General features: G+C 38.8%; 2 protein-coding genes across 3 annotated transcripts in view; one reads left to right on the top strand and one right to left on the bottom strand.

Moving 5' to 3' along the window:
* Positions 1-17,717, bottom strand: part of DROSHA (drosha ribonuclease III) — a 187,997-nt gene extending 170,280 nt beyond the window's left edge. For both annotated transcript variants that reach the window (XM_075212935.1, XM_075212934.1), the window contains exons 1-5: positions 17,662-17,717; positions 10,303-11,150; positions 9,858-9,929; positions 7,083-7,320; positions 335-476 (exon numbers count right to left, since the gene is read on the bottom strand). In XM_075212935.1, the coding sequence (XP_075069036.1) occupies positions 335-476; positions 7,083-7,320; positions 9,858-9,929; positions 10,303-11,147 (1,297 nt within the window). In that variant the 5' untranslated portion in view covers positions 11,148-11,150; positions 17,662-17,717. The remainder of the gene's footprint in view (positions 1-334; positions 477-7,082; positions 7,321-9,857; positions 9,930-10,302; positions 11,151-17,661) is intronic.
* A 436-nt stretch (positions 17,718-18,153) lies between these two features.
* The window catches only part of C5H5orf22 (chromosome 5 C5orf22 homolog), a 53,634-nt gene continuing 44,888 nt past the window's right edge, over positions 18,154-26,899 (top strand). The window contains exon 1 of the mRNA XM_075212936.1: positions 18,154-18,471. Within this exon, the coding sequence (XP_075069037.1) occupies positions 18,169-18,471 (303 nt within the window). The 5' untranslated portion in view covers positions 18,154-18,168. The remainder of the gene's footprint in view (positions 18,472-26,899) is intronic.

Below are 26,899 nucleotides of genomic sequence, written 5' to 3' on the forward strand. Positions count from 1 at the left end.
TACACTGTATAACCATGTCCTTTAACATTAATAACTTTTAGAAAAGGTGTCAGTCCTTAGGCAAGTTCATTAGATCAGTTGTCAGGTTCACAATGCCAGCATACAGGGTCGGACTAGCCTACGCAGAAAGATTCTCAAACATATGCCATTCAAAAAAAAATTCAATTTGCTGCCAATAACAATCTCTCAAAAACAAGGTCTCTGGAGTGCCAGACTTCGTAAAAATAAGATTTAATAAAAAAAAAAAAGATGGTGGCAACACTTCCTTAAGAAAAATAATAAGCAGCAGATAACAAGCACACAGAACATTGAACAAAGAACATTGTTTCCTTACCTAAATCCTCGTCTAATTTGGTCTTCGGTGGCTCCCAGGCTGGCCTGGCTGCTCTAGATTTTGATTGACGCTTGCCAAGTTCCTCTTCAAACTTGTCATACAAATCCCGTAACCTGCTTGTCCCAACCACTGTAGAATCACCCTTTGAAAAGACATCAGAATGATAAATGAGTGGATCACGGACCCTTCATTTAGCCACGGTGCATGTACGTATTTTCAAGAACTGCAAAATCTGCTAAAAGACAACACATTCCGCCAAAAACCTTGTCTGGAAGGGTGATGTCTAATCAGGCATCTTTATATATATTATGGATTTGCAGTGTGTGATTGCACCTCTGAGAAAACAGACACTGTCAAACAGCGCTATTCTAATAGTCATGAAGGAAAAATTGTTTTTATAAATGTTAAGACTCCAATATTTTTTGTTTGATATAAATGTTGCTCAACAGATAAAAGCCATTCCATATTCCTTTAGCAGTTTGGTCTTAAAAGAAAGTTAAGCCATAAAACACACGCACACACATTTTCCTGTAAATAATGGCTATATAAAAACTGTGAGTTCTGATGTCATCAATGTAAATTAAGATCTATATCATACTTGACAACTTATGGCAAGTATGATCCAGGAGTTGCAGAAGTAAGGTGGGCGTGCAGGGGGCGTGGCTCCAAAAATTGTGTCATTTTGGCCCCGCCCCATAATGCAATGATGCAAAACACATCATTTTACAGTGGGGGCGTGGCCGAATGAAACGATTCCCGGTAAATCGGGGCGATTTGGACCAAATTCTGCCCAATACGGGAGATTGCCATACTCTCCCGGGAGTCCGTGAGACTCATCCAAAATGCGGGAGTCTCCTGGACATTCCGGGAGAGTTGGCAAGTATGATCTATATAGGAAGATAGCTCAGATTTCTGTCACTTGTACTCGGCCTATAGCCATGTGTTTTAATATAGTGACTTCATCTAGCCATATAATTTACATTAGTGCATTACCTCATATATAATTATACCATTTGAATCACAATTTCCATTAGATAAAACAGAGAAACCTGTTTTTGCAGGCAGTTTTAGAATAGCTGGTAAGCAAACATTTAAAAAGAAAGGCTACATTTTAGAGATTCTAAAGCAGCTTGCTTCTGCCACTGTAGTCCACAAATCTTAATAAACATAGTATAATACCTGTTTGCATTTTGCTCATTCACATTTTAAAGCCATAGCTAGGATTTTTCTGATGCTCCTCAACAAACATTTTTTTTTTCACAAGATCAGTGAGAGCAATTTACCTCAGCACTCCTAACGTAATGAGGTCTCAGATTAGTCACCTGCTGCTACTGCTGGGGTGTTACACCACGGTTCACTGATCTTTCAATGAACAGTTCTTTGCTGCTGTGCATAAGGGAACTGTGAGTGTATTGATACGCTGTTACACTTGCTAAAATAAATTCAGCACACATACACAGGTTTGGGATAAGACAGCAGTACATGCAGGGGAATACATTTATTTTAGCAGTTGATTAAAAATACACCACTGTATAAACACTAAGACCTCTGCTGCTAACAGACCAGCAACTGCTTCTCTGGAGCTGTAAGACTCAGAAACACCCAAATGCTTTTTGTTAAAACGTAGAAGGAGATTGAAAGGAACCAACAAATTTAGCATGGTTTTATTTTAAGTAATGTCTAATCCACTGGACACATTTTATCTAAATAAGTTTAACTCCTAAATGACCATCTGCATTTTCTAACTGTGCCCTGAACACATTTTATCATCTTGTGCTGTGTCAGTTCAGCAGAGAATAATTAATAAATATATATAATTAACCATAATTGTACCTTTTCACACTTGCACAGTTCATGCAACCCACACAAAGCTATAAATGTATTGTGCAACTTCTAATGTTGATAACATGTTCTGAAGTGATGCACCTTTAAAGCTGCACTATATTTTAATTTAATTTTTTTAAAAAAAAATAAATAGCATTTTTAGCTCACCTGAATGAGCTAGAGAGTTGGACAAGGAATCATTTTAAACCTCTTTTTATGGGCTTCTCTTTGATATATAACACAGCAGTATTTTTCAATAAAACAAAAAAATGTAAAATTTTCAAAATTAAAAATTTTGTTTTTCTCAAAAAACCATATATTTACATTTTGAAAAACATCTCAAAACTGTTCATACTGTTGTTAATAAATCTCCAAAGTTTTATTTTGGGTTTATGATGGGATCTTCTGACTCAAGAGCTTTCACTTTGGACTGTTTGTTAATATAAAAAAAATGATAAATCATTACTTTTAATCTATCTCCTTAAACAATAACTTTGATGTATATTATATGTGCAATGACAGTATGTTAATACTGAAATATTTTAAACATTTGTGATAATTTTATTTCTTTCACATATTTCAGAAAGCTTACTCTAGATCAGGGTTGTCCAACCCGCGGGCCGCGTGCGGCCCGGCACGCCTGTGAATGTGGCCCAGAAGGAGTTTTGGTTGTGGCAAGGGGGCAGCACTGTTAATGGAAAAAAAAAAATCCTGCAAAAAAAAAGAAAAGAAAATACTTACCTTGCGGTCACGCGGTCACGTCCGCTGGTACTCCGGCTCCCTCCCTTGTCTCCTCCTCCGTGCGGTGCTCGCAGTGAATGTCCGGCGTGATGTCATCATGCCCAACATCCATTGCGGAGCGCAGCACAAAGGAGTCACCCGCGCGAAAAGAACAATCAGCAGCACAGAATTGGAGAAAAGAAGAGAAGAGGGCAGGAGAACAAGCCGATTAAAAGGTAAGTTAGGGGGATTTTTTTTTTTATTTCAAGGGACGCTGACCAGTGAATAAAAGTCACCTGGTCCTGGAGCATCATGGACCTTATCTCCCTGCTACATACTTCTACTTGTAATACTAATGGGGCATTATATATTATTCTCTTTGGCCCATTATAAGTTGTTATCCCTTAACTAACATAGTGGTGTAATTAGCAAAACAGGTCACAATTTGGGGTCACAGTGGTGTATATGTCAGGTACCGCAGGCCTGGTCAGGGCACCCTAATATACAATGCCTGGCTTAAATGCACTTTATTGATATTGCATCGAAACAATACAAAAAGTGATTATAGTATAATAACTAGAGAGGATTTTTTGAACAGGGCGATTGAAAGGTAAGTATAGGGGGATTTGAAAAAAAGTGATAGATATATATATATATATAATCACTTTTTTTCTCATATACATATATATATATATATATATATATATATATATATATATATATATATATATGTTAACTATGTTTTCTATGGTTTTTTGGATGATCAGCTATCGTTATTGTTAGTGTATCTTATGTGCGGCCTGCCCAAACCAACTCGTCGTCTTCCAATGTGGCCCAGGGAAGCTAAAAGGTTGGACACCCCTGCTCTAGATCATTACCATTTGGTGCGGTTGCTCTGGATGGATGGTGCTACTTGAGGAGTTGGAACGATCTGGAGGCTTCATTTGTTTTTAGTATTTTCATTTCAGAAAGGGTGTACATTCGACCTGCTGGAGTTAACAAATTCACCTTACACAGAACATCTACCATAGTAATCCATAAAACATCCGGTTTCCTTGGGTATGAAAAAGATGGTGATGGGCCAGTCACTTACACTTCATCAATGTTATCATCAATCTCCAGAATAAATGTGAGCCACCATTTGTTTTCATAGACAACAGTTACATAACCTCTGATGTCAGCAAGTGGAAGATGATACTACATTATCTTGAGGAACTGAAAAATTACCCTCTTGCTCTTTTCGAAGTGTCCCGAGTTGTTTTCTGCAGCTGGCACAGACTTTTGCAACTTTTGGCATTTCAGAAAATAATTTACACATCTATTCTGAAACAGTTCTCAACTCCTTCTTATTAGAAGTATGAATAGCCTTTTTAAATGGGTTGAAACAATACGGTACCTGGCACTTTCCTTCATCCTTATTCTTCTTTACTTCTCTAAACCAATTTAAACACCAAACACTGCTCTAAGCCAATTTAAACACCAAACCAGGCTCGGACTGAGCTGCCGGGGAGTCTGGGAAATATTTCCTAGGAGTCTCTGCAGAGGAGCGTGAGTGGAGCGTGCTGAGCTCATCACATGCTCCTCTGACCCATGGAGATCAGCAGCAGCCTCATGGGCTGTGCCTTCTCTTCTCTGCCTGGCTGGGTGACTGAGGCTTCTTCTTGTGAGTGCAGTGTTGCTCCAAGTCTGCTGGGTCTCTGCCTCCCAGCACCCCTTCTCCAAGTTGCTGTTCCTCCCTGCTCCCAGCACACATTCTCCCAGTCTGATACTCCACTGTAATTAAACACTCTGCTTTTTCAAATGTGACACAAATGGTCCAGGGTCAGGTTAGGTTTGGGTGGGCTTAAATTAATGACCAAGGGACTTTTCTTCACTAATTAAATCCCAACCAAACCTAACCTGACCACTTGCAGTGAAATGTTAAAGGCAGGCAACACAATTGAGGTGTCTTTCCATGTAGAGTATCTTTCCATTTAATTTTGCCTGCGCAGAAGTGGGAGCAGACGCTGTCTGCAAAATCTCGTCCCCAAACACACCTGAAGAGGAACGTGCAGTCTTCTAATGAAATGAACCGGAAAAATAAAAAATAAAATTTTCTCAGATGTGTAGTGCCTCAATAATTACAACTTTCATGATTCACTCAAAATTGAAAGCTCCTGTAGCAGAAGATCCCATCATGATCCCAAAATAAAACTTTGGGGATTTATTAACAACAGTATGAACAATTTTTGAGATGTTTTTTTTGAGAAAATCAAAATTTTGTTTTTGAAAATTTTACATTTTTAATGTTTTTTGAAACATACTTCTGTTTTATATATCATATGAAAGCCCCTAAAAAGAGGCTTGAAAAGAGACCTTGTCCAAGTTTCTATCTCAATTGGATGAGCTACAAATGCAATTTAAAAATATGTTGAAAAATTTCAGCTTTAAAGGCGTATAACTACAAGCCAGGTCACATACCAGCCTAAGATTTTCGGGTTTTCTCTACACCCATGGCAGCATTTAATTAATTACCCACCCCACAACCAAAAAATACCATTAAACTAAACTAGTTAAGTCCTAATTTATGCAATGTATTTGTGGGTGGGTGGAACAATATTACACACACTTTGCTAAAATAGATAGACTACGGTAGATCTGTTGAAACAGTCTAAACCTTTGGTGACATAAAAAATAAAATAGATTTGCTTGACATGGCTTTTTCCTCATTAAAACTCTTCTACCTTGAACGGCACATTGTGAAAATGTTCTTGGATTGTGTTTCAAATGTAACAGAACACAAGAAAACAGGTTAAACATGGCATGATAGAGTACTACTGATCCCCAATACAGTGTCAGCACAGAAATCCTTTTCTTTAGAATTTGGCTGAACACATAATCCTTTTTCAAAACATATAAAATTAAACAACAGGAGCATAAATGGCAATGTTATTTGTAGTTTGTGCTATTGGAAGAAATAATTGTGCGCAGCGTAGAAACTGAATATGTCTTGGATTTGGTCCATACCTAAAAATAATTTGCTAGTGCTTGCAATTTTATGTGGCTATGTACGTTGAAATTTTGCACTTGAAACACAAGGAGACAAATGAGATTTGTCCTAAGTCACAAGGAGCTGACACATGGATTTAAACTTATAACAAGAGTAATAAGTAATGCATTGTCAAACTTAGACACAAACTTCCAGTCATGCAAATGGGATGTAGTCAATCCGTCAACACTGTGACTGTCGACAGGGTTAAAATGCCGACACTGTGACTGTCGACAGGGTTAAAATGCCAACAGTCACAATGTCAACATAATGCATTACATTTAACGCTGCAACACAACCGGCAAGATAGAGTTAAAAGGAATTGTAAAAAAATACAAGTTCCAGAACACAATTCTGTCCAGCCCCCCCCCCCCCCCCCCCCCACCAAACAGCTTATGAACCCGACACTACACATTTTTTTTAAAAAATAAATAATACAAAGGAACACAATGTTTCAAGAAACAAATCTTCCCCCCTCCCCCCAAACAGCTTAAGGTACCGGCGGTAGTACCGCTGGCAATAGAGTAACAAAATGAAGCGGAATACCAGGAACAAAAAGGTGTTTTACCTTACGCTACTATTATTGTGTTTTAGAGCATCATCATCATCACCCTTTATTTAGGAAACCCACGCAAACACTGGGAGAACATACAAACTCCTCACAGATAAGGCCATGGTCGGGAATTGAACTCATGACCCCAGTGCTGGAAGGCAGAAGTGCTAACCACTAAGCCACCGTGCTGCCCCAGAGCATTGTGTTTCTATTTTATTTTTTTCACTGTATATTGCCGGAGGTAGTGTCAGCAGCGTCGACATTGCCACTTTAAATGTAATGCATCATCATGTCAACATTGCTACTGTCAACAGTCATAATGCAACATTTTAATCCTGCTAACATAATGAATGTGTTGACAATCTGATTAGTATGGTGTCGACATTCTGAATGTGCACACTTTCTTTGCTGACAGATCGTACCCAACCCATGTAAATCACGTTCTACATATAGAACTGGAGTGTGTACAGTCCTAAATACTATGAAATAAATGATCATTTTTCAAAGTAATACAACAGAACAGGGTGTTTTTCTTAAAGCAACATACCTGCAAATTACAAGGACATGTATAAAAGATTTAAGAAAAAGAAGGGATCCAACTAGCACTGAATTGTAATACTCACTACTTGATCCATTGGGTCACTAGAGTAGTAGCTTTCAGAATGGGTGCAGCGAACCCACACAGGCTTCAGCAAATCTTCATCTTCCTCATCATTTCTTTCCAACAGGTTGTCATCCAGAAGATCCTTGTCTTTTGAGGAAGTATAACTTTTTTCCTTTGTAGAAGATAGACTTTCAGAGGTACTATCTTTGTCTTCGTCCTCCCATCTTCCTCTCTTACGGTCTCTACTAGGAGATGGACTTTTGACAAGTGTGACAAAGAATAAGAATTATAAAAAAAAGCAAAAATAATTCAAACAAACATATACTCAATATACCACAGGCCTCTCTATAAAAAAAAAAAAAAAAAGATACTGGTCACTAATGACAGATCATATCTTTCCATTGGGGAACTCCATCTTGAGACAACTATCTTCCAGGCAATATTGTTTATTTTAATTGACCTGGATACAACAAGAAATGTGCTATATAATTTAGGGATGGGCAATATACTATTATAGTAACACAATAATAAAGAATGACAGTAAGGCAATAGGACTAATACTATAGTATCACCGGACTATGCAAAGCCAAAGTTTTTATTTTCAGCAATGTAGTAATCTCATGATGTAATGCTGCTGTTTTAGAGAGTTGTCTAGCTGACATAAAAGAAGACTCCAGGAGGGGGAAATTGGCTGGAGAGAGAAAGAGAAAGGGATACTACAAATGGTAGGATGGAAGGGAAAGAGAAGGGGGGCAAGTTGAAGAACAGGGGTGACTAAATCATATGTTTGTACAAAAAATTATGCTGCACAGAATCACAGACTGTGCTGTCCAAAAATTACACTCAAACACAAAGTCTGTTGTCAGGTTCACTGTGCACGTCAGACACTAGAGCTCGGAGTGTTCCTGGGCACTTGGCACTGAGCAATCCAATGCACATGTGTGGATTACGGTTTGTGATTGGTTTCACTACTCACCACTGAACACTCAACAATAGAAATGCCTTAATTCACAACAGTAGCCATCATCCTAATAAATTTAATTTGTAAAACATGTAGGGTAGGAGTGCTGCTGTACCCTTTACAAGTTTAATGGTCTCTCTGCCTCCCTCCTATATCTCCATGTGATTCAGGATCTTTAGCAGCAGATAAAAGTCTCATCCTGGACAATAAGGATTAGCTGGTTTTTTTTTACTATTATTTTATGTATATGCTTAAATAATACTATATTATTAGCATTCCCTGTTTCAATCTCTTATGTCCCATCATGATGACTAGTCACAGTTTACTGTTTATTTTCCATTTACCTGGGACTTGTAAGTACCCTATATGGCATCAACTCGGAGAAGCTAAGGTAAAGTCTATATCTGGTACTTCAATCTACTTGAATTGTTGGGAGCAATTCACTAAAGTTCTTCAACATTTGGGCGCCTCTGTTTTACTTTTACATATAGACCAAGATCTGACAAAGAACAGGTTATTACAGGAGGTCGCCTCCCTGATTTAAAGAAGGAGTGAAGTAGTAATATTTATGCTATATTCTGTTTTATTTTCCAACGTTACCCCTCTTGCTTTGAGACGGTTGTAATATACACTGTATACTAAAACTGGTTTTGAGATTCTCCTTATTGTGTACTGTATATTATAGTGTTTATTTGATCTGCCGTCTTTTACATACATGACTTTAATCAGAAGTGTAGACTAATCCACAAGCGTTTCTACCAGACAGTGACTTTCTCCGGGTGTGGAGCGAAGGTCACTAGTAGGTCTAAACATTGGCACAGACTGCACCTCTGAATTAGATGCTTAGCGTTTTAATTTTTTTATTTACTAGACCCTCTCTTGCATGATTGCAAAGGAAAAGGGGATTCCCCCCATAGGCTCAAAATAGCCTCTAGTTAACAAAAAGAGGACATGTCTAAGAGACGACAGGACATCATTAAGTGTGTCCCTGTTGGCTATACACATTGACGATAAACATATTGTTGGCTTTAGTGACATCACAGGTTCAAAATTAATCAATAGGCTGCATGCAGAGGACTATTAGTTCAGACCACAGATGACTACCTCTGCTGCTGTGTATAGAAAAGTGGTGCACTTTAATTACTTGACATTGACTAAATATGCATTAAAATCATAAGATTAAAACCTTAAAAAAAATGCGTTGACTTGACCAAAAGTCAAGAAAGTACAGCCAATCACTTTACTTTGAACCAATTAATTCATAAATATTCATCAGGTCCCATGAATATTGGACATGAAGTGCTTCAATGACATCACTGGCTGGTAATAAAAAGTACCTGATAGCACTTTTTACACTAAACACTGTATTTTTATGTGTGTGCCCGACAAGTCCAGATTCTGGAGATCTAGCAGTACCCCTAATGTACACACGCCTATCTTTTGGCTTCTACTGATAGGTCACAGTTTCATAAATGTTAGATCAGCCCATGATATGGCTGACTACATAGTGGGTAGGCAACAAGATTTTTCAAGAGATGAACAGCTTTAATTTCTGGAATATATCTAAGAAATTTGCGGTTTCTTAAATGTTCAACTAGCAATTGTTAGAAAAACACCCCATTTAAAATGCACAGTTGACCATCAAATCTATGGTGTTTGGCAGATATCAGCTAATTGCTTACGATGGAGGAATATATCCTATTTAAATGATGGCATTTGAAGACATTTATAGTATCTCATGTGGACAAGGCACCAAATAAATAGTTTGAGAACTGCATCAAGCTGCCAACTGGTCATCCCTGACCACTCTACAAAGAAGCAAAAGCAGCTCACCTTTTAGGTCTCTTCCTATAACTTCGCTCAGAACTCTGCGATCTTCGGCTATCCCGATGTCTGTGCCTTTCCCTTTTACATGTAGAAAACAAAAACGTGGCTGAAAAAAAGCATCTGTAAATTTTTTGTACTTAAAAATACAGCAATGATTCATCCATTCAACCTATAAGTGAAGTAGACAATCAAAGTCTTGATCAGATGGATTGCAGGAACTCCAGCTGTAGCCATCATAGAGCTTTTTTGGCACTTCCATGCATATGGGTAAAAATAGGTGAGCTGATAAAATAACTGACATATTTAATTATGAATTAAGTTAGCAAGTGGTGGTACAATCATAGATGGTAATTAATTACATTGTAACAACACATAATGAAAGAAAACTACCGATACTAATTTTAGTCAAAAGAAATTGTATATTGCACCATAGTTTACTTTGCTAACTTACCTGCTACGTTCATAACTTCCATGCCGTGGAGGGGTCCTGCCATGAGAAGGCGTCCTACTGTAGTCATACTCCGATCTACGTCGACTACTGTCTTGCCTTCTTGCCCGGTCTGGGCTCCTTCCTCGATCTCTTCTATCCCCATGTTTTTCAGAGCGGTGCCTGTCACTGTGACTGTATTCTCTGTGTCGGTGAGCATCATAGTGTTTGCCCCTATCTGGTGTTCTGTGATCACTCTGTGGTTTATCCGTCTGATACTGGCCATGGTTTGTGTGTCTATAATGGCTGCTGCCTTGAAAAGAAGCTGAACCCTGTTGGTAGTTATTAAAGCTGGGCACTGGCTGAGGTGGAGGAGGTGGTGGAGGGAATGTTTGTGGTGGATATCCAGAGGGATATAATGGCTGATAGCCCACATGGGGCAGTGGAGGAGGCATCATAGGTGGTGGTGGCATAAGAGGAGGCACCATGTAAGGATAGGTACTTTGTGCAGTAGGTGGACCAGCAGATGGAGGATTTCCTGATCCGAGTGTAGAGGGAGGGACGGGAGGAAAACAAGGTGGAATTGGGTAACTCTGCCTGACAGAATAGGTCGGTCTGGGAAGACATTGGTTTACAGTACTTTGTGTTGGTGGAGTAACAGGGGGCGGATAACACATGTAATCAGGCCTCGGAGGCATGTAACCAGTATTTGGAAGGCTAGGAAATGTAGGCGGTGGAGTACTTTGTGTATCATAGCAGTATTGCCCAGAAGATTGCTGCAACTGTGCAGGCCTTACATTTTGTGGTCTATATGCCTGCACTGGAGCTCCAGGGCCTCCTCGAGCTTCTCTTCCTGTATGTAAAGACATTACCTAAACAAAAAAAAATGTTAAACATGTAGACAACCATCATCTGTCCCACAAAAAGCAGACATTATTTAAAAACGTAAAGAGTTTAAGAAACCAGTTTCCTTTGGTGATATTTATGAAAAGTGATACACAAGAAAACAGTGGTTTTGTTCAGAGCAATCAAAGTCTAACTTATTTATCCAGTGCTATGAGCAACATCATCCATTTTCTTGACACCAGTTTTCATTAATGTCTTCCTCTATCATTCTTACTGCTTATTTGCATATGGCATAAATGCATTATAAACTTTTTTCTTTTTCTTTATAGTCAGTTTACATGTGTTCACCATGACGAGAGCACATTTGATATGCATTGCACTATATAGTAAGTGATGGATACCAAGTGACCACATAAAAATCTTGGTTGTTGAGAGAACACATATAAAGGGGTCACTCATGATACACTGCAGAAATAGGTGCACACTGGGGTTGGTTTCACGTAGTGCCAACGGTTGGACTTCTTAATGAAATCTCATTAACTAAAGTTAAGTGGAAAGTACGACCTCAGCATTGTGAAAGCAATCCTGGTGATAAAGTTTCATCTCCAGTGCGGTTATTAATAACTATGTTGACCAAAACTTATTATTACCATTTATTTATATAGCGCCACTAATTCCGCTGCGCTGTACAGAGAATTCACTCACATCAGTCCCTGCCCCATTGGGGCTTACAGTCTAAATTCCCTAACACACACACACAGACGAACACACAGACTAGGGTCAAATTTGTTATCAGCCTTTGATCAACACATGGTTCCTTAACAATTTTAGTTGGAAGGTTTGCAATGTTGTGTATTGTTTTGATATGTTGATGGGTACCCAAGTTTTTATTGCTAATGGGGGAAACTGGAAAGTGGCTTAGGGGGCTTCCAAAACCTTGCTGAGGTGGATACTCAATTAATCTCACACTATGGGGGAAATTCAATTGGTCGTGTTACTGTATAAAGTAATGCGGCCTGCGCACTATTACCGAAATTACGGTAATAGTGCACATAATTACCGTTAATATGGTAATTTCAACGTCAGCTTTTTGCTCGCGGCTCTCTGAGCTGCGAGCAGAAATCTGTGTTAAAATTACCGTATTAATGGTAATGCACTTAGTGCAGCACTATATGTTTTGGATGTTTATGGTACTATTTGCTCTCACCATTTAGAGGTGCAAGCAGAAATGAGTGATGTTTTCTGTACCATTATTGCTGTAAATATGCATAGGAACCAGGGGCAGATCTTGACAACTGCTTTACCCGGGGCGATTTTAGGGGGGGGGGGATTTAGGCCCCACCCCCTTTCTGATTTCTAAGGCTGCCGGCGGCTGCACACTATGTGCAGGTCCGCTCGGCAGTGACAGTGTGCTGCCCCGCTGCTCTGATTCTGTTTAAAACACAATCAGAGCAGCCGGGCAGCACACTGTCAATGCTGAACGGACCTGCACAGTGTGCAGCTGTCGGCAGCAAGCCCCTGCTAGGGGGATCGCCCCCCCCCCCCTGGATCCGCCACCGATAGGAACATCGTGGCTTATTGAACCTGTCCCTATGTGTCAAAGTAATTTCTAGTTACATCTTCTGATTTGAAAGTAATTTCAAAATATTAACTAAGCCTAAGGTAGACAGTAATCATAATATTTTTAAAGTATCAGCACTAAGGTGATGCCATGCAATTATGTATCATTGGAAGAGGTAAAACCGATTTTGTAATAATTAGACATTCAGCTATAACAAACTGAATTTTAGTGTATGTTTACACTGTCCAAATGAGTTTGGTAAAAATAACATTAAGTTAATTATTGGCGTATATATACAGTCATAATATGAAAGTGAATAAAACACATTCCATCAAATGCTCAAAAACGCATTCTCAAATAAAAATTCAACTGCATATATCTTGCAGCTCAAACAATAAATGGCTCCAAGGATGTATCATTGCAGCTGTCAGGGCTGTTAAATATTAATTAATTAAATAAATATAAATAAATGAAATCGTTACTTAACAGAAAGATGCAAACACTTGTATTTTATAGTTATACCTGTGAGCCATTATACTTACTGCCTAGTGAGCTGAACTGAAAATAGGGATTTCTCTGATAATTACAGATATATGCACCCAAGTTTCTTAGGTTGCTATGAATGGTTGATCAAGATACTGCCCCTTTAATATTAAAAAAGTTATCAATTCTCAAAGAACAGTCAGTCTTTTTTTTGCCTGAAGAATAAACAACAGAGGCGAATTTGACAGGTAGCATTTTTGCAATAGTGAGCATTTGAGGAAAATATGCTTCCCCTCTGACTGTAATGCTACTCGGAGAAAGGGTGAGCAATGGAGGGGGAACCTGTATTGGAAACTAACTTTCATATTAAAAAAAAACAGAAAATAATTATCATACTGTGTTCATGTTGGAGGTTTAGCATTTTAGGTTAGTTCAAAAAGTAGGAGCAAATATCCCTGGAAATTGTATTCCAATGTCTCTATTCACAGTATATGTCCCTATTGACAAAGTGGCGGTCACCATAATGTATTAGGCCCCTGTGATTTATACAATACACTAGTTTCAGTTCCATGCTCAATTTAACCTTTCTATACTTCCAAAACTCATCATTCGGGCCAAGCAGGACTGAAAAATGGAATGCTATTATGAATAAACTAAACTAACTGTACAATCTTAAATTGGAATTATACCTAAAAGCTTAAACATTTATTCACAAATTCCACCTTTGATGTATCGATTTATGCATACAAAAGTCATAACTGGGCATTATGATGTTAACTACAACTAATATTTGGCTTTGTTGGCTGGGAGCTGCCATAAAGACGTATGTTTGTTATGGGGCAGTATCATGCTCTATATATAATGTTAAAAAATATTTAAGAATAGATAAAGACTATGTCGAAGTCAAATAACTGGATATGGTCATTTCAAATTAATATCTATCAATCTGATTGTCTTTGTCTGAACTTATACGAATAGCACGCTACGTCGTGGAGAAGTGAGAAATGTGATTTTGCTAAGCAGACGCCATTTTGTTGCCTTGTAGCCATTTTATTCTCTTATAGCTTAAAAACAGATTAGATACTGCTAGCTTGTAGGAGTTATTCATTATTTGGAAGAAACTATGCCCATGACCTTGGATATGGCAGAACAGGAGATAAACCAACTCCCGCCTGGGGAGTATTCCTATGTGAATATGTCAGAATGTAGCAAGATCTGTGTAGGGGAAGCATGAGTGGTTAAAACCTTTTGGGGCGTAGTTTTCTGTAATACGTGATTTTGTGCTATAAAGATACTAGCTTGTAACTAATAAATTAGAGTTAATTGTACACACTGAACTTGCTGTGTCCTTATCTCTCCGGCTAATGAGCTTATAACAGTGAACAATCTGATTTAGATTCCACAGCATTGGAGGTCCCACTGAGATTGCTGACCTGAACCGAGGACAGAAAAGTGGAGAACGCACTGGAAACAGGACTCTGACTTTCAACCGCGGCGAGTAGCTTTGTACTTGTTAGACTCCTCTGTTTAGAGCTGCCTCATGTTCGCCTAAGGCAGTGTTGGCTAACCTGTGACACTCCAGGTGTTGTGAAACTGTTGTGCAAACAAGGTATGCGTTTGGAATTGCACATGATTATGGCCCTATATGGAAGAGTAGGAACTTTATGGGTTCAGCAGGCAAACCAGTCAAGCATGCAGAACACATTAAGGCATTGTTCCCTGCATTCCAGCTGCCCTCCAAATTATCAGTAATGAAGGTGAAGGCACACACCAGAGACACTACCTCTGAAGCTGAGGGAAATAGACTGGTAGACCAGGCCGCACGAGATACCACCATAGCCCCAGTACCCCAAGGGAAATCTATGTACATGGTGACTCCTGACCCTAAGTTTGACCATACCACACTCCAAATTATGCAGAAGCAACAGAGAATGAGAAAAAGGCTTGGGCAAAACATGGAGCACTAGAAATGCAAGGAGAGTGGTGTAAAGGTCAGCGTTTGTGTCTACCTAAAGCACTTTATCCCATTATGGCCAATATAGCACACGGGAAAGTGCATCTGGGGAAAGATGCTATGGTTGCACTCGCCAATAGGTTATGGATAGCACCAGGGTTCGCCTAAGCAGCACAGGAGTTAGTGGCAGGAAGCCTAATCTGTGCAAAGAATAACCTGGGTAAGTCTGTCCCAACTCCATGGAAAAGTACACCCCAGACACAGTATCCCTTTCAGAGGATACAGATAGACTTTATACAACTTCCTAAATGCTCAGGATTTGAGTATGTGCTTGTGTGTATCGACCTCGTCAGTCACTGGCCAGAGGCGTGGGCATGCAGGACAGCAAATGCTAAAACTGTAGCCAAGAAAATTATGAGTGAGGTAATCTGCAGATATGGGGTACCAGAGGTCAGTGAGAGCAATAAAGGGACACACTTGTAACTAATAAATTAGAGTTAATTGTACACACTGAACTTGCTGTGTCTTTATCTCTCCGGCTGATGAGCTCATAACTGATAGACTGACACTTACAGGTGAACAATCTGATTTAGATTCGACAGAAGCGTATTTAACCACAGCACGTGCAAACATTTGCACACACATTTACACGAACACATACACTTGTAATTATTTCACCTTAAAAATAGTTCCAACACATAGTCATTTATAATGAAATATAGCAGAGCTTATAGTTAAATATAGTAATGTTAAATACACTTTAGTGAGATCTAAGGTTCATGTCTAGTGTCATTCTAATCCACTATTTATCCTCAGATGTCCGGTTCAATCGTAACTTGCGTATGCAAGTTATGGAATATAGGGAATAAATGATCTGAATGGTATTGTGTGTGTAATGCAAATAGACCAGTTAAACCAGCTTTCGGCGGGAAGAATAGTATGCAGCTGTTGGAGAGCTGACCCCCACCCTTGGAGGGCATCAATTGAACTGGCCAATGACCTGCATTTCACTGGACTGCCCTGAAGCCTGAACCTATGAAGACATGCCAAATCATCGCTATAGTTTTCACTGCATCCCTAACTATATTAAAGCAGGAGTTCTGGGGCCAACAGGCAGTCTTTTTGATCACAGACTTCAGGACTGAAAGACTGTATGCTATCGGCTATACTTATTTTATTATATAGTTGATGAGGTTGAAAAAAAGACACCAGTCCATCAAGTTCAACCTATTTTGGATCTCCTGCGATCCTGCACTTATATTTGAAATTGATCCAGAGTAAGCAACCGCCAATCTGTTTCAATTGTGAAAATCCCCCCAGACTCAATATTGCAGTCCTATTTTTACCCTATATCCACAACTATCCTTCATTTTAATTAACGGTCATATTCCTGGATACAACTTTCTGCTAAAAATTTGTCAAACCCTTTCTTAAACATATCTATTGAATCACAACCTTCCCTGGCAATGAATTCCATATCTTGACTGCCCTTACTGTAAAGAATCCCTTCCTTTGCTGGTTGTGAAATTTCCTCTCCTCTAACCTTAGGGGGATGACCACGTGTCCTGTGTATGGACCTTGGGGTAAAAAGTTCCCATGCAAGTTCTCTGTATTGACCCCTACTGTATTTGTACATAGTAATCATATCTCCCCTTAGACATCTCTTTTCTAAAGTAAACATGTCTAAACTGGCTAACCTTTCCTCATAACTTAATGACTCCACTCCATACCCTTTATCAATTTTGTCGCCCTTCTCTGAACCCTTTCTAGTTCCAAATTATTGAATTGTTACTCTACTACTTTTTGCTATTAAACTGCATTGTGAGTTGGAACCACACTACTTGAAGTGGACAATTTTCATTGGATAGCGACTAGACATACATAACAACTATGACTGCCTTTTTAAACAGCGAGTTGTAAAACAAGAAAAAGTAAAATCAAGCTAACTATATTAGGGCAGTCAGTGACATAATGCACGTTCATAAAAAGATGGCAGTATAGCATGAGCAACTTCTAAAATATTTTCAAATTTAAACAAAGGCAATATAGTACACTCCTTCTTCCAACATACCACAATATGTTATTATGTTTAGCAACACTTTAGACCCCAAAACCTACAATAGAAGTTGCTAGAGGTACTCGCAACAATAACAAATAGATGACATGCCAGAAATTGATGATGGTGCATAATTTACATTTGCAATAAACATAGGGCAGGCTATTTTTTTTAAAATAAGAAATTGGTACTTTAAGGTTTACTTGCCCTTGAAATAGCTGCTATGTATACAGCAGCCTAGTAGCGTTAATATACTACGCTATTTGAGCAACCTGCGTATGGTAGCCAAATATTATCATTCCACAGTATCATTTTAGACAGCAACATGAAATCCACTGTCTGTGGCCAGGAAAGCCATAAATGAAAAAACAGATATAGCTTATGCACAATTTGCAGAATTTAGAGAAATACGACCTTTATTAATATCAAAGCCAAGGATCAAAACTAACAAATGCAGAAACTATAAGAGTATTTTGTACTCACCAACCACAGTGAGCAGAAACAGATACAAAGCTACAGGATGTCCCGCCTACCTACTCAGAACATAGGACCGATCACGTGGGAAAATCGCCGCACTACCGTTGGCCACAGCGAATGGCAATCAAATACATTTGACAAATGTGTTTTGGAGAGCCAATAAACGCAAAGCACAAAACACACACCTTTTTCATTCAGCGTGAGCTAGAACCACAAACTGCCATGTTTTTTAAGGGCACGTTACTGAGTCATTATTTTTTATATTGTGTGGTCGCGCATAAAATATTTAAAACCCAAGTTCATAACCTTCTGCGGATTTGAGTGATACAAACTCGTGTTTTTGAGAGGCGATATAATCCTGTGAAAAGATTAATATTACAAAAATTAGAAGTAGTTGAATGTTTGGCTTCTCCGCGCATGACAGAAATGGATATAAATAACTTGTTCGACCACAACTACCTTTCTCTGAAATCGTAAACTATGCATAGTATTGGGGTTTTGCCCTTAACAAAAATGGTGGCAAAAAGTTTAGTAAGTGTACAGGTAGTTGTTCCAGAGTTCCTTTCGGTGTCCTCTTTACTGTCGACCAATCACGGCGCTCGGCTGTGGTCGTCTTCTCTGTCTAGAGCAGCGGCTGATGAGAGAAAAGAAACCTGGTCCTTCTGGGTTGGAATTGCTGGTTGTTGTGCAGGTCCCCGCTCACCTGGAACTTCATTACAGTTCGTCTGTCACAATATGAGTGGCACCTCTGCACCAACTCATCGCCTGAGAAAATACCAGGACTTACCGGTCTGGGTTGTTGAAGATCACCACGATGTACGTACCGTCCTAAATTTGTGCGTATATATATATATATATATATATATATATATATATATATATATATATTATGTATCTATCTATCTATCATTAGTTCCATATAATTGATCGTTGTATGCACTCCCCTTAATTGACTTATGCAGTCATTATGCTCTGTAAAGTGGTACATTGTGGACAATGCAATGACCTCCTAATGAAACAACATAGTGTGCTGTAACTTCATGAATAATAAAGACTTTATTTCAAAGTTTTAATGAAACTATGTTTAGTGTTATTATTGTTTTTGTTTTGTTTTTTTAAATTTGTAATTTGCTTGCTTATTGACCTATTTAATTAAACTAGTAGTGGGTAACATGATCTTTTTCAAAGCTCCACATACACCCTGTGATATAAGAGAGAAACAGCAGAAATGTTTTGATGTGTCGGATAATGTGAGAATTATGGAGCAATGTTCATTCAGCCTGAAAAGTCGGTTAGCCTAAGGCTAGATAGTCAAGCTGGTGAGAAGGCATACGTTTTCCTTCATACATTAGAGGTGACCACACAAGTGCAAATCTTCCTCAAGAGCAAAGTGAGCATGTCAAAGTTTGGCAATTCAAGCGAGTAGCCAAATCTAACTAAATCTGTCGGCTCAGACCCAAAAACTATATTACTTCCGGCTTTATTGCGACCTTTTAGTGCGGTCTGAAGACGACCACATATAGAGGCTGGTAGGGTCATGTATAAACCGCATTTTCTACTATTCCCAGTAATGATGATATCAGATTTTCAGGATGATTATCTGGCATTGTCATTGGGTCTGATACTGACTGCAGCATATGTGGCCAGCTCAGCCTGCTGCATAGACTGTGTGACTAAGAAAAGAACAATTTTATCCTAATCAAGAAGAGCCATATCAAACACATTTTATATGTGCATTTGGCCAACTGTTGCCCACCACTGCAGTTAACTGACTCAATCAGGGGTAAGCAAGCTGGGCATAAGGCCATCTGCACCCCAGGCTGGCACAAACTAAAGTTTCTTGGGGTGGGCTACCTGCAGTGGCAGGATGCTCCATGAATACTCCCATTTTGTTTGAATAAAAATAAAAATGTTTGAGGATCATCCTCTCTCTGTTTTATTATTAACACAATCAGAAAGCCCACAAGGAGCATTTTCTCTCTCTCTCTCTCTCTCTCTCTCTCTCTCTCTCTCTCTCTCTCTCTCTCTCTCTCTCTCTCTCTCTGCACGGCTATGAACATACACAGCTACTAGGTCATCCCTGTTCACGTTCTAAACGCTCTTGCTCCCAGGACGTGACTGCACCTACCCTACCTCTTCAACTTGTCTCTTTCCATTGACATCTTACCTTCTTCCTTTAAACACTCTCTTGTCTCGTCCATCCTCAAAATAAAACCTCTCGACCCTACGTCTCTTTTTAACTAAACATTCACCTTTAAATTACTTGAGCAGTTTGTCTATAACAAAATCACAAGCTTTTTCTCCTCTCACTCCCTCCTCATCCTGCTTGCAATCTGCCTTCTGTCCCTTTTGCTCCACAGAGACTGCTCTCACTAAAGTCACCAATGACCTTTATCCTTGCTCATCATTTTCTGGACTCTTCTGCTGCTTTTGACACTGGGGACCTGCTGCATACCCTTCACTACATTGGCTTCTGTGACACTGTTCTCTCCTGGTTGTCTACCTACCTGTCCAAAAGCTTATTTTCTGTTTCTATCTCTGGCTCTACTCCTACTCCCTCTACTTAATGGGGTCCCACCTTCCGTCCTCGGCCCTCTGGCTTTCTTGTTGTACACCTTCTCACTTTGTGAACTAATCAACTCCTTCGGTGTTCAGTTATCACCACTATGCTGATTACTTCAAAATCTGTCTCTCCTTCCCTGATCTCTCTCCCTCTCTTCACTCTTATATGTCTCTCTGCTATCTCATCATGAATATCCCAATTTTATCTAAAGCTTAGCATGTCTAAAACGGAGCTCATCATCTTCCCTCCCTCTAGAGTCTCCCCACATTTCGCTTCGCTTTCTTTGGACAGAACAATGATCTCCTCTGTTCCTCATGTCCGCTGTCTGGATGTCATCCATAACTCCACCTTCTCCTTCATTACCTAAATCCACTTCCTCTCCCAAGCCTGTAGCTTCCACCTTCAAAACATTGCCAGGTTTAGATCCTTCCTCATTCATGATGCTACCAGAGCACTTATTCAATCTTTCATTATCTCCCTCCTCTACTACTGTAACCTGTCTGTCCTCCCTCTCAGCCGTCTCTCCCCACTTCAGTTCATCCCAGCATCACATTTTTTTCCTGCTGCTATTCATCTGCCTCTCATCTCTGCTAATATCTACACTGCCTCCCCATTCCCTACAGGATTCAGTTCAAACTCCTCAGCCTCTCTTACCCACCCCCTAATTCTTTGACCTTATCTCACTCCACACTCCATCCCTCCCTCCTTCTCTGCTCTACCAATGAACAGCACCTCAACTCCCCACTGATAACCACTTCACAATCCCAGCGCCAAGACCTAACCTGCGCCGCTCCACAAACAATCCCATGTCCAATCAGACTTTACACTTGCCTCCAATCTTTTAAACACTCCTAAGATCCCACCAGTCTTCCTCTTTACTCCAAACTGTCTCAGCCTCTCAATACCCACATTCACTCTGTTTCACACCCATTTATCTCAGTTTTGCTTCTCCTCATTAGATCAGTGGTTGAAGTGGGCTGGTATGCCATACCGCCACTCTTCTTACTGGTTTCATTGTAAACCTATCAAATTCCATTCACTGACAATCCCATTAAATTTTTTATACCGCCACTTCTAAATTTCCACTTCGACCACTGCAGTAGATTGTAAGCTCTCATGAGCTCCTTATATCTATCTTGTCTCCACCTGTGCCTCATTGTTTCTTGTTTATACACCTTGCCTCGTAAGTCTTTTGCACAGTATTAGTTATTATTATTGACTGTTTATAACATGTCAAAATATTATGTCGCACTGTACATCATGATACAAGAAAATGATTATAGACACTGCTTATCCTTCTTGTATGTCCAGTACTTTGCTTGTAGGTCCTTTACATCCTTGTTATGTGCTGTAGGGCACTGCAGATTTTTGTTGCACCTTATAACTAAAAGATAATATTGATCACTAGACTTGTCTCTGCATTGAATAGAGTTAATTAGTATAGTGTCTGCATTTTTTGTTGCAGCTATTGCCTGGGAGAAACTTGCTTGTATTTGCCTCCCAGACTAAAAGTTGCCAACCCTCCCTTGTTCACAATTGTGGTATTATCCAAGTGTGTAAACATGTTTTTACAACTTTAAAACTATCAATCTATTTATTTTAAGAAAAAAAGTGCATGGTTGATTATACAAAGACAATTATTGCTGTTGTGTATTTCCCGTAGCTTCATTCCGTCTGTAAATGGCAGCACAAAATAAATTGTAGTGCGGCAAAATGCAAATAAAAATGAATCTGTGAATAATAACAGGAGGTTGAAGCTTCCTATGGCACTGTGCATGTTTTAACTCCTTTGTTACTGAGGCTTTTCTCAACCATACCCTGAGCCTATTGTGACACTTTTTGTGCTTGTCACATTCCAACATCAATATCAGTAATTTGTTTTTGTTTTTTTTTAGAGGAATTGCAGAAAATACCGTTAATTTGCTTGTACCTCCTGACATGGCAAAGACAATCCAGTGTTCTCCCCAGAAAATTTTGCCAGCTGAGTGGTATTAAGAAGTAGGCGGCTGGGGGCAGTGTAATACTTTATAATAGTAATGAAAATGTTGGAGGTTATTGCCCACTCCTGCCAGGACTGGTCAGACTGGTGGTCAGTGGACTAACACACACTGCTGGCTGTAGTGCTCACATAATGCATGTTCTAATAGGAGAAACAATGGCTCATTCTATGATGATAGAAATCTGTTGGCCTCCAAGAGCCAGGTGACAAGTAAAACAGCCGAGTGGAGCAACTGGGAAATAGGTGCTGGGGAGAACACTGAAAATCTACCCAAAGTGGCTAAAAAAGTGTTTGCTTTATAATAAATAATAACCATAAATGGCATTGAACAAACAATACAGTACAATAGCACAAAAATGTGCAAAGCATTGCAAAAAATATTTGGTAAGAGCACTTTTTAACAATTTTATTATAACATAATGTAGACCTATATATCTATAATATTAGCAGAGGGGCTCATTTAGAGATGTATGCATATGTGCTCAGAACATACTTGAAAAAGATGCAGATAAAAAGAGGTGTATTTATCTATTTTGAGTTGGAAGCATTGACTCCTGATGCGTCCAGCTCAAAAACAGCATTTGTGTCAGACATACATCAGGTGTAAGAAGTGTGTATACTTAAGCCCCACAAAATCGTAAAGATAACGTAGAGATGTGGCTTAGTGGTGTTAGTAAATGCTAAAGTTACTTTATTTGAATACAATAGGGATATAATAAAGTGTAATTTTCACAAGAGAGATTGTTTTGACAATGTAATTAAATAGAAATGAAATTACATACAAGCATAATTTTTCTCCCTGTTAAAATCGAATGGGAATCTTATTTCCTACAGTATTCCAAAGTAAATTTCAAAGTAATGCAAATAGTCGCCTGCAACTTCATCTTATATAGCCAGTGGCGCACGCAGGGGGGGTTTCTGAGTCCCCAGAAACCCCCCCCTGCGCTAACTCAGTGCCCACCATATCAACACTGTCCTATACAGCAGCCGCGGCGCTGTATTGTATAGGACAGCGCTGCCGAAACGGAGCGGGCGCATGCGCAGCAGCTCTCTCGTGGTTTTTTTTTTTTGGTCAGGGCCTGGCAATCCTGCGTGCATCCCTGATAGCTTTCATGATAGTAGATTAGTTACTATCAGCTGACGGTGTCAATATGGAATAAGCCAATCAGAAGAGGCTAGATAGTGCTGCTGATAGTCATCATCAATATTCCATATTGTTGTACCAAACTTACCTTGGATGCTGTCACTACACATGGAATACCAGCTGTCACTTCCACTTGCAGTGCTTATTACTTTCGGGAGGTGAACACTAAACCACCATGGCAACAATAACACAATGCAGTGAACAGCTTCATATAGCAATATGCAGATTTATTCAGCAGAGTTTACAGAGTAAAACATAACGTTTCAGGACACAAAGTCAGTTCATCAGTAAAGTTTAAAAGCTGCATATTGGACATGTTTATATAGTATTTAAATAATTATGGAACAATGCCAGAGGTTATATGGTAATTGCATTACCACACTAGGTAAATGATCCCATTCATCATAGCAGTTACAAATTGCCTTTTAAAGGAATATGCTGCTCACATTAATATTGCTATAACTTGATCAAGTTGCCTCAATTGAACCTTGTCAAATACTATATGCAAAATATAACGATTAAGGAACATTACAACCAATGCCCACTCACTTAATGTATAAATATAACAATAATAAGAATATAAAATAAATGAAGTAATACAATTTATTCAGTTTGTTGATTGTATCAAAAACAAATATAAACAAACATCTATACACATGGGGATATAACATTTCAAACCCCATATGGAGACATCTTGTCATAAAGAAAATATCTCCGGACACATTCATCATTTAAACCCCTTGAGTGTAATGTGTCTAGTCTATCTATCTGGCAGCATAATTATGATACATTATATCGAAGTGTAGGCAAAAATATCTGCCAACTGGACTTTAGTTCTTAGTTTAATCATTAAACTTGTCTGTGTAATATTTAATTAACATAAATCTAATATAAGTATATTAAGTGGAAAAGAAAAATCTAAAAAAAGGAAATAGCCAGTTGATAGACACTTTTTAATGCTTGGTTATAATGTATCACAATTATGCTGGCAGATACTAGAAGAGGTGACATTGCCATCCCACAGAGGGATTTCCAAAACAACTTTACTCAGAGGAGAAGCTTACTGGATAGATAGGCTAGACACATTATACTCAAGGGGTTTAAATGATGACTTTAACGTAAGATATTTTTTATGACAACATGCCAGCATGTACAGTTTGAAATATTATACATGAAAATGGCTGTATTTGTTTATAATTTAATACAATTTATTCAATTTGTTGATTGTATTAACTGGGTACTCATGGAATACTTTGGATATTTATATGTTAAAGGAGTGTGCATTGGTTGTATTGTTCATTTATTGTAACTAATATTTTGCTTAACGTATTGGGTAACATGCAAATGAGGCCACTTTGATTCATTTTCCATATGATAATATTTAGCTATAGCAATTTTATTGCAGACAGCATATGGCTTTAAGAATTATTGGTGTTCTATCACTTTAAGAGACAATTTGTGTTTAAATGGGTTCATCCATCAGGTTTGGTAATGTAATGATCAGGTGGCATCTGGTATTGTTGACATGATTGGTTGAATCCTATATAAATATGTCTACTATGTTGCTTTTAAACTTATTTGATGAAGGGACTTGTCCTGAAATGTCATGGTTTATTCTGTAAACTCTGCTGAAAAAAATCCTCTTTAGAGGAAAATGTGACTGCACCCTTAGGAACTTTTTCTGTTTTTTGACAATTTTTTTATACACTTTGGGCTTTCAATAAAAAAAATAAGACCACTGTCTGCAACTGCAAATATGACATAAGGCTCTGCATATCACACTGTCTCTATGCTGTTAATCTGATGGTTCCAGGTCATAATCGGCTGATGAGATAATTGCGTGATAAGCATTTTTCATCATATTTTGGTTTTGGGATACAGCACTTTTTTTTTCCCACCAAGGTCACGTGAGTCTGTTTTATTATAGAATGGCAGTAATGGCACATGACAGTAGTACATATTGCAGCAATAAAATTGTATTGCGACATAGACCTTAAAATCAAACTATGACAATGATTAAGTATTTTACAGTTTAATACTACGTAACAAATTAGAGATGTTCTAAACATGCTGTTTACACTTTTCAGCTATTCTCTTGCCCCTGGAATTGTTAACAAGTGTAAGGTGAAAGACATTCAGCAGACATTGTTTATATTTTAAAAGGAGAATTTTTGTTTTTCTCATATTTTTTTTAAATACATTTTGTACAAATCATGCAGACATGGGTTGCATTAGTAGAAAGTAGTAGTAGTAGTTTCTATGACAGCATGAAATATAGTGTTACATGTTAGGTTTATTTCTATATGAAAGAATAGTTACCTTTGTGGGTTCAGAACATTTTTTTCAGTGTTGATAACCCTATCTCTGTATTGTTGGCACAACTGTATGTATTACAATTACCAGTACAGATAGAGAAAAGTACTCCTTGGCGCTAAAACAAGAGGTGTGCAGTGAGGTGGTATATAGAAAAGGGGTGGTTTATTATACTGATATTATATAATACAGTAAAACATAAAGTTCTGGCCAGAACAAAAATATAAATATATATATACTTCAGCAATAATGTGCCACATAGATATACTATAAGTTCTAAGCTGTAAGCTGCAGATGAGGTGCAAAGAATGCACCACAGACAACGTATAGTATTCAAAGGCAAAATGAACCAGAGTAAAAACGTGTAAACAGAAAAAAATGATGTCTGATGGGCCGAGTCTCTAGTGGTGCCAGAATTGCACTAAACAGAACAAGCGTGAGGAGTATATGGGAATGAATCCTAGAAGGCTTAGATAACAGTCTGTTTCAAAACACGGTTGTGGATTCCAGTACATCTGTAAATCCAATATGGATGAAGAGGGACTTACTCATTCTTGTGGGAGCCTGTCGTTGGTTCTTCCTTACCTCCCCCAGGTGGAATGGGGGGCAACGTGTGTCCTAGAGTTGGAAGTCGTAGAATCGCTGTCTCAGCGGTGCGCGCATGTGTAGAACTTGTAAGAATGTCCCAGCTGTTCCTTCAGTGGTGCTGACATGGCAGGCCTGCGTCACATGAGCTGGTGGTACAAAGTCGCCGTCTTGGCCACGCTCTGCTGTCCGATATGCAGCCTTTGTATACAGCTGTAGAATAATTATTACTATCTTCAATTCTTTACTACAGTGTTTTGATGTATGTTTTTTAAAGGTCATTCCTCTCTGGTATACCCATGACATTTGACCGTTAACCTGATTATGTTTTATTTCTAAAGTCCACCTGCCTGTGGTCAATATGGACTCGTAAAGGAACTCTGTAGGAATGTCAATCTCAATTAACATAACTCTGCAATTGGCTATCCAATTTAGTGACACACTGGAAGAGTATATAAGTAAGGAACATCTGCCTTATCCCTGATGAATCCCGCTAAGTGCGGGGGGGAACGTGTTGGATTATCAAACTATAGCGACCACACTGAACTTAAGCTGGGTACACACTACAGAATTTTCCACCAACTTTTTATGCCGATCGGTCCATGGATTGCATACACACTAGCCTTGTTTTAGACGATAA

The sequence above is a fragment of the Mixophyes fleayi genome, chromosome 5, assembly GCF_038048845.1.
Source record: "Mixophyes fleayi isolate aMixFle1 chromosome 5, aMixFle1.hap1, whole genome shotgun sequence".
NCBI classification, from domain to species: Eukaryota; Metazoa; Chordata; class Amphibia; order Anura; family Limnodynastidae; genus Mixophyes; species Mixophyes fleayi.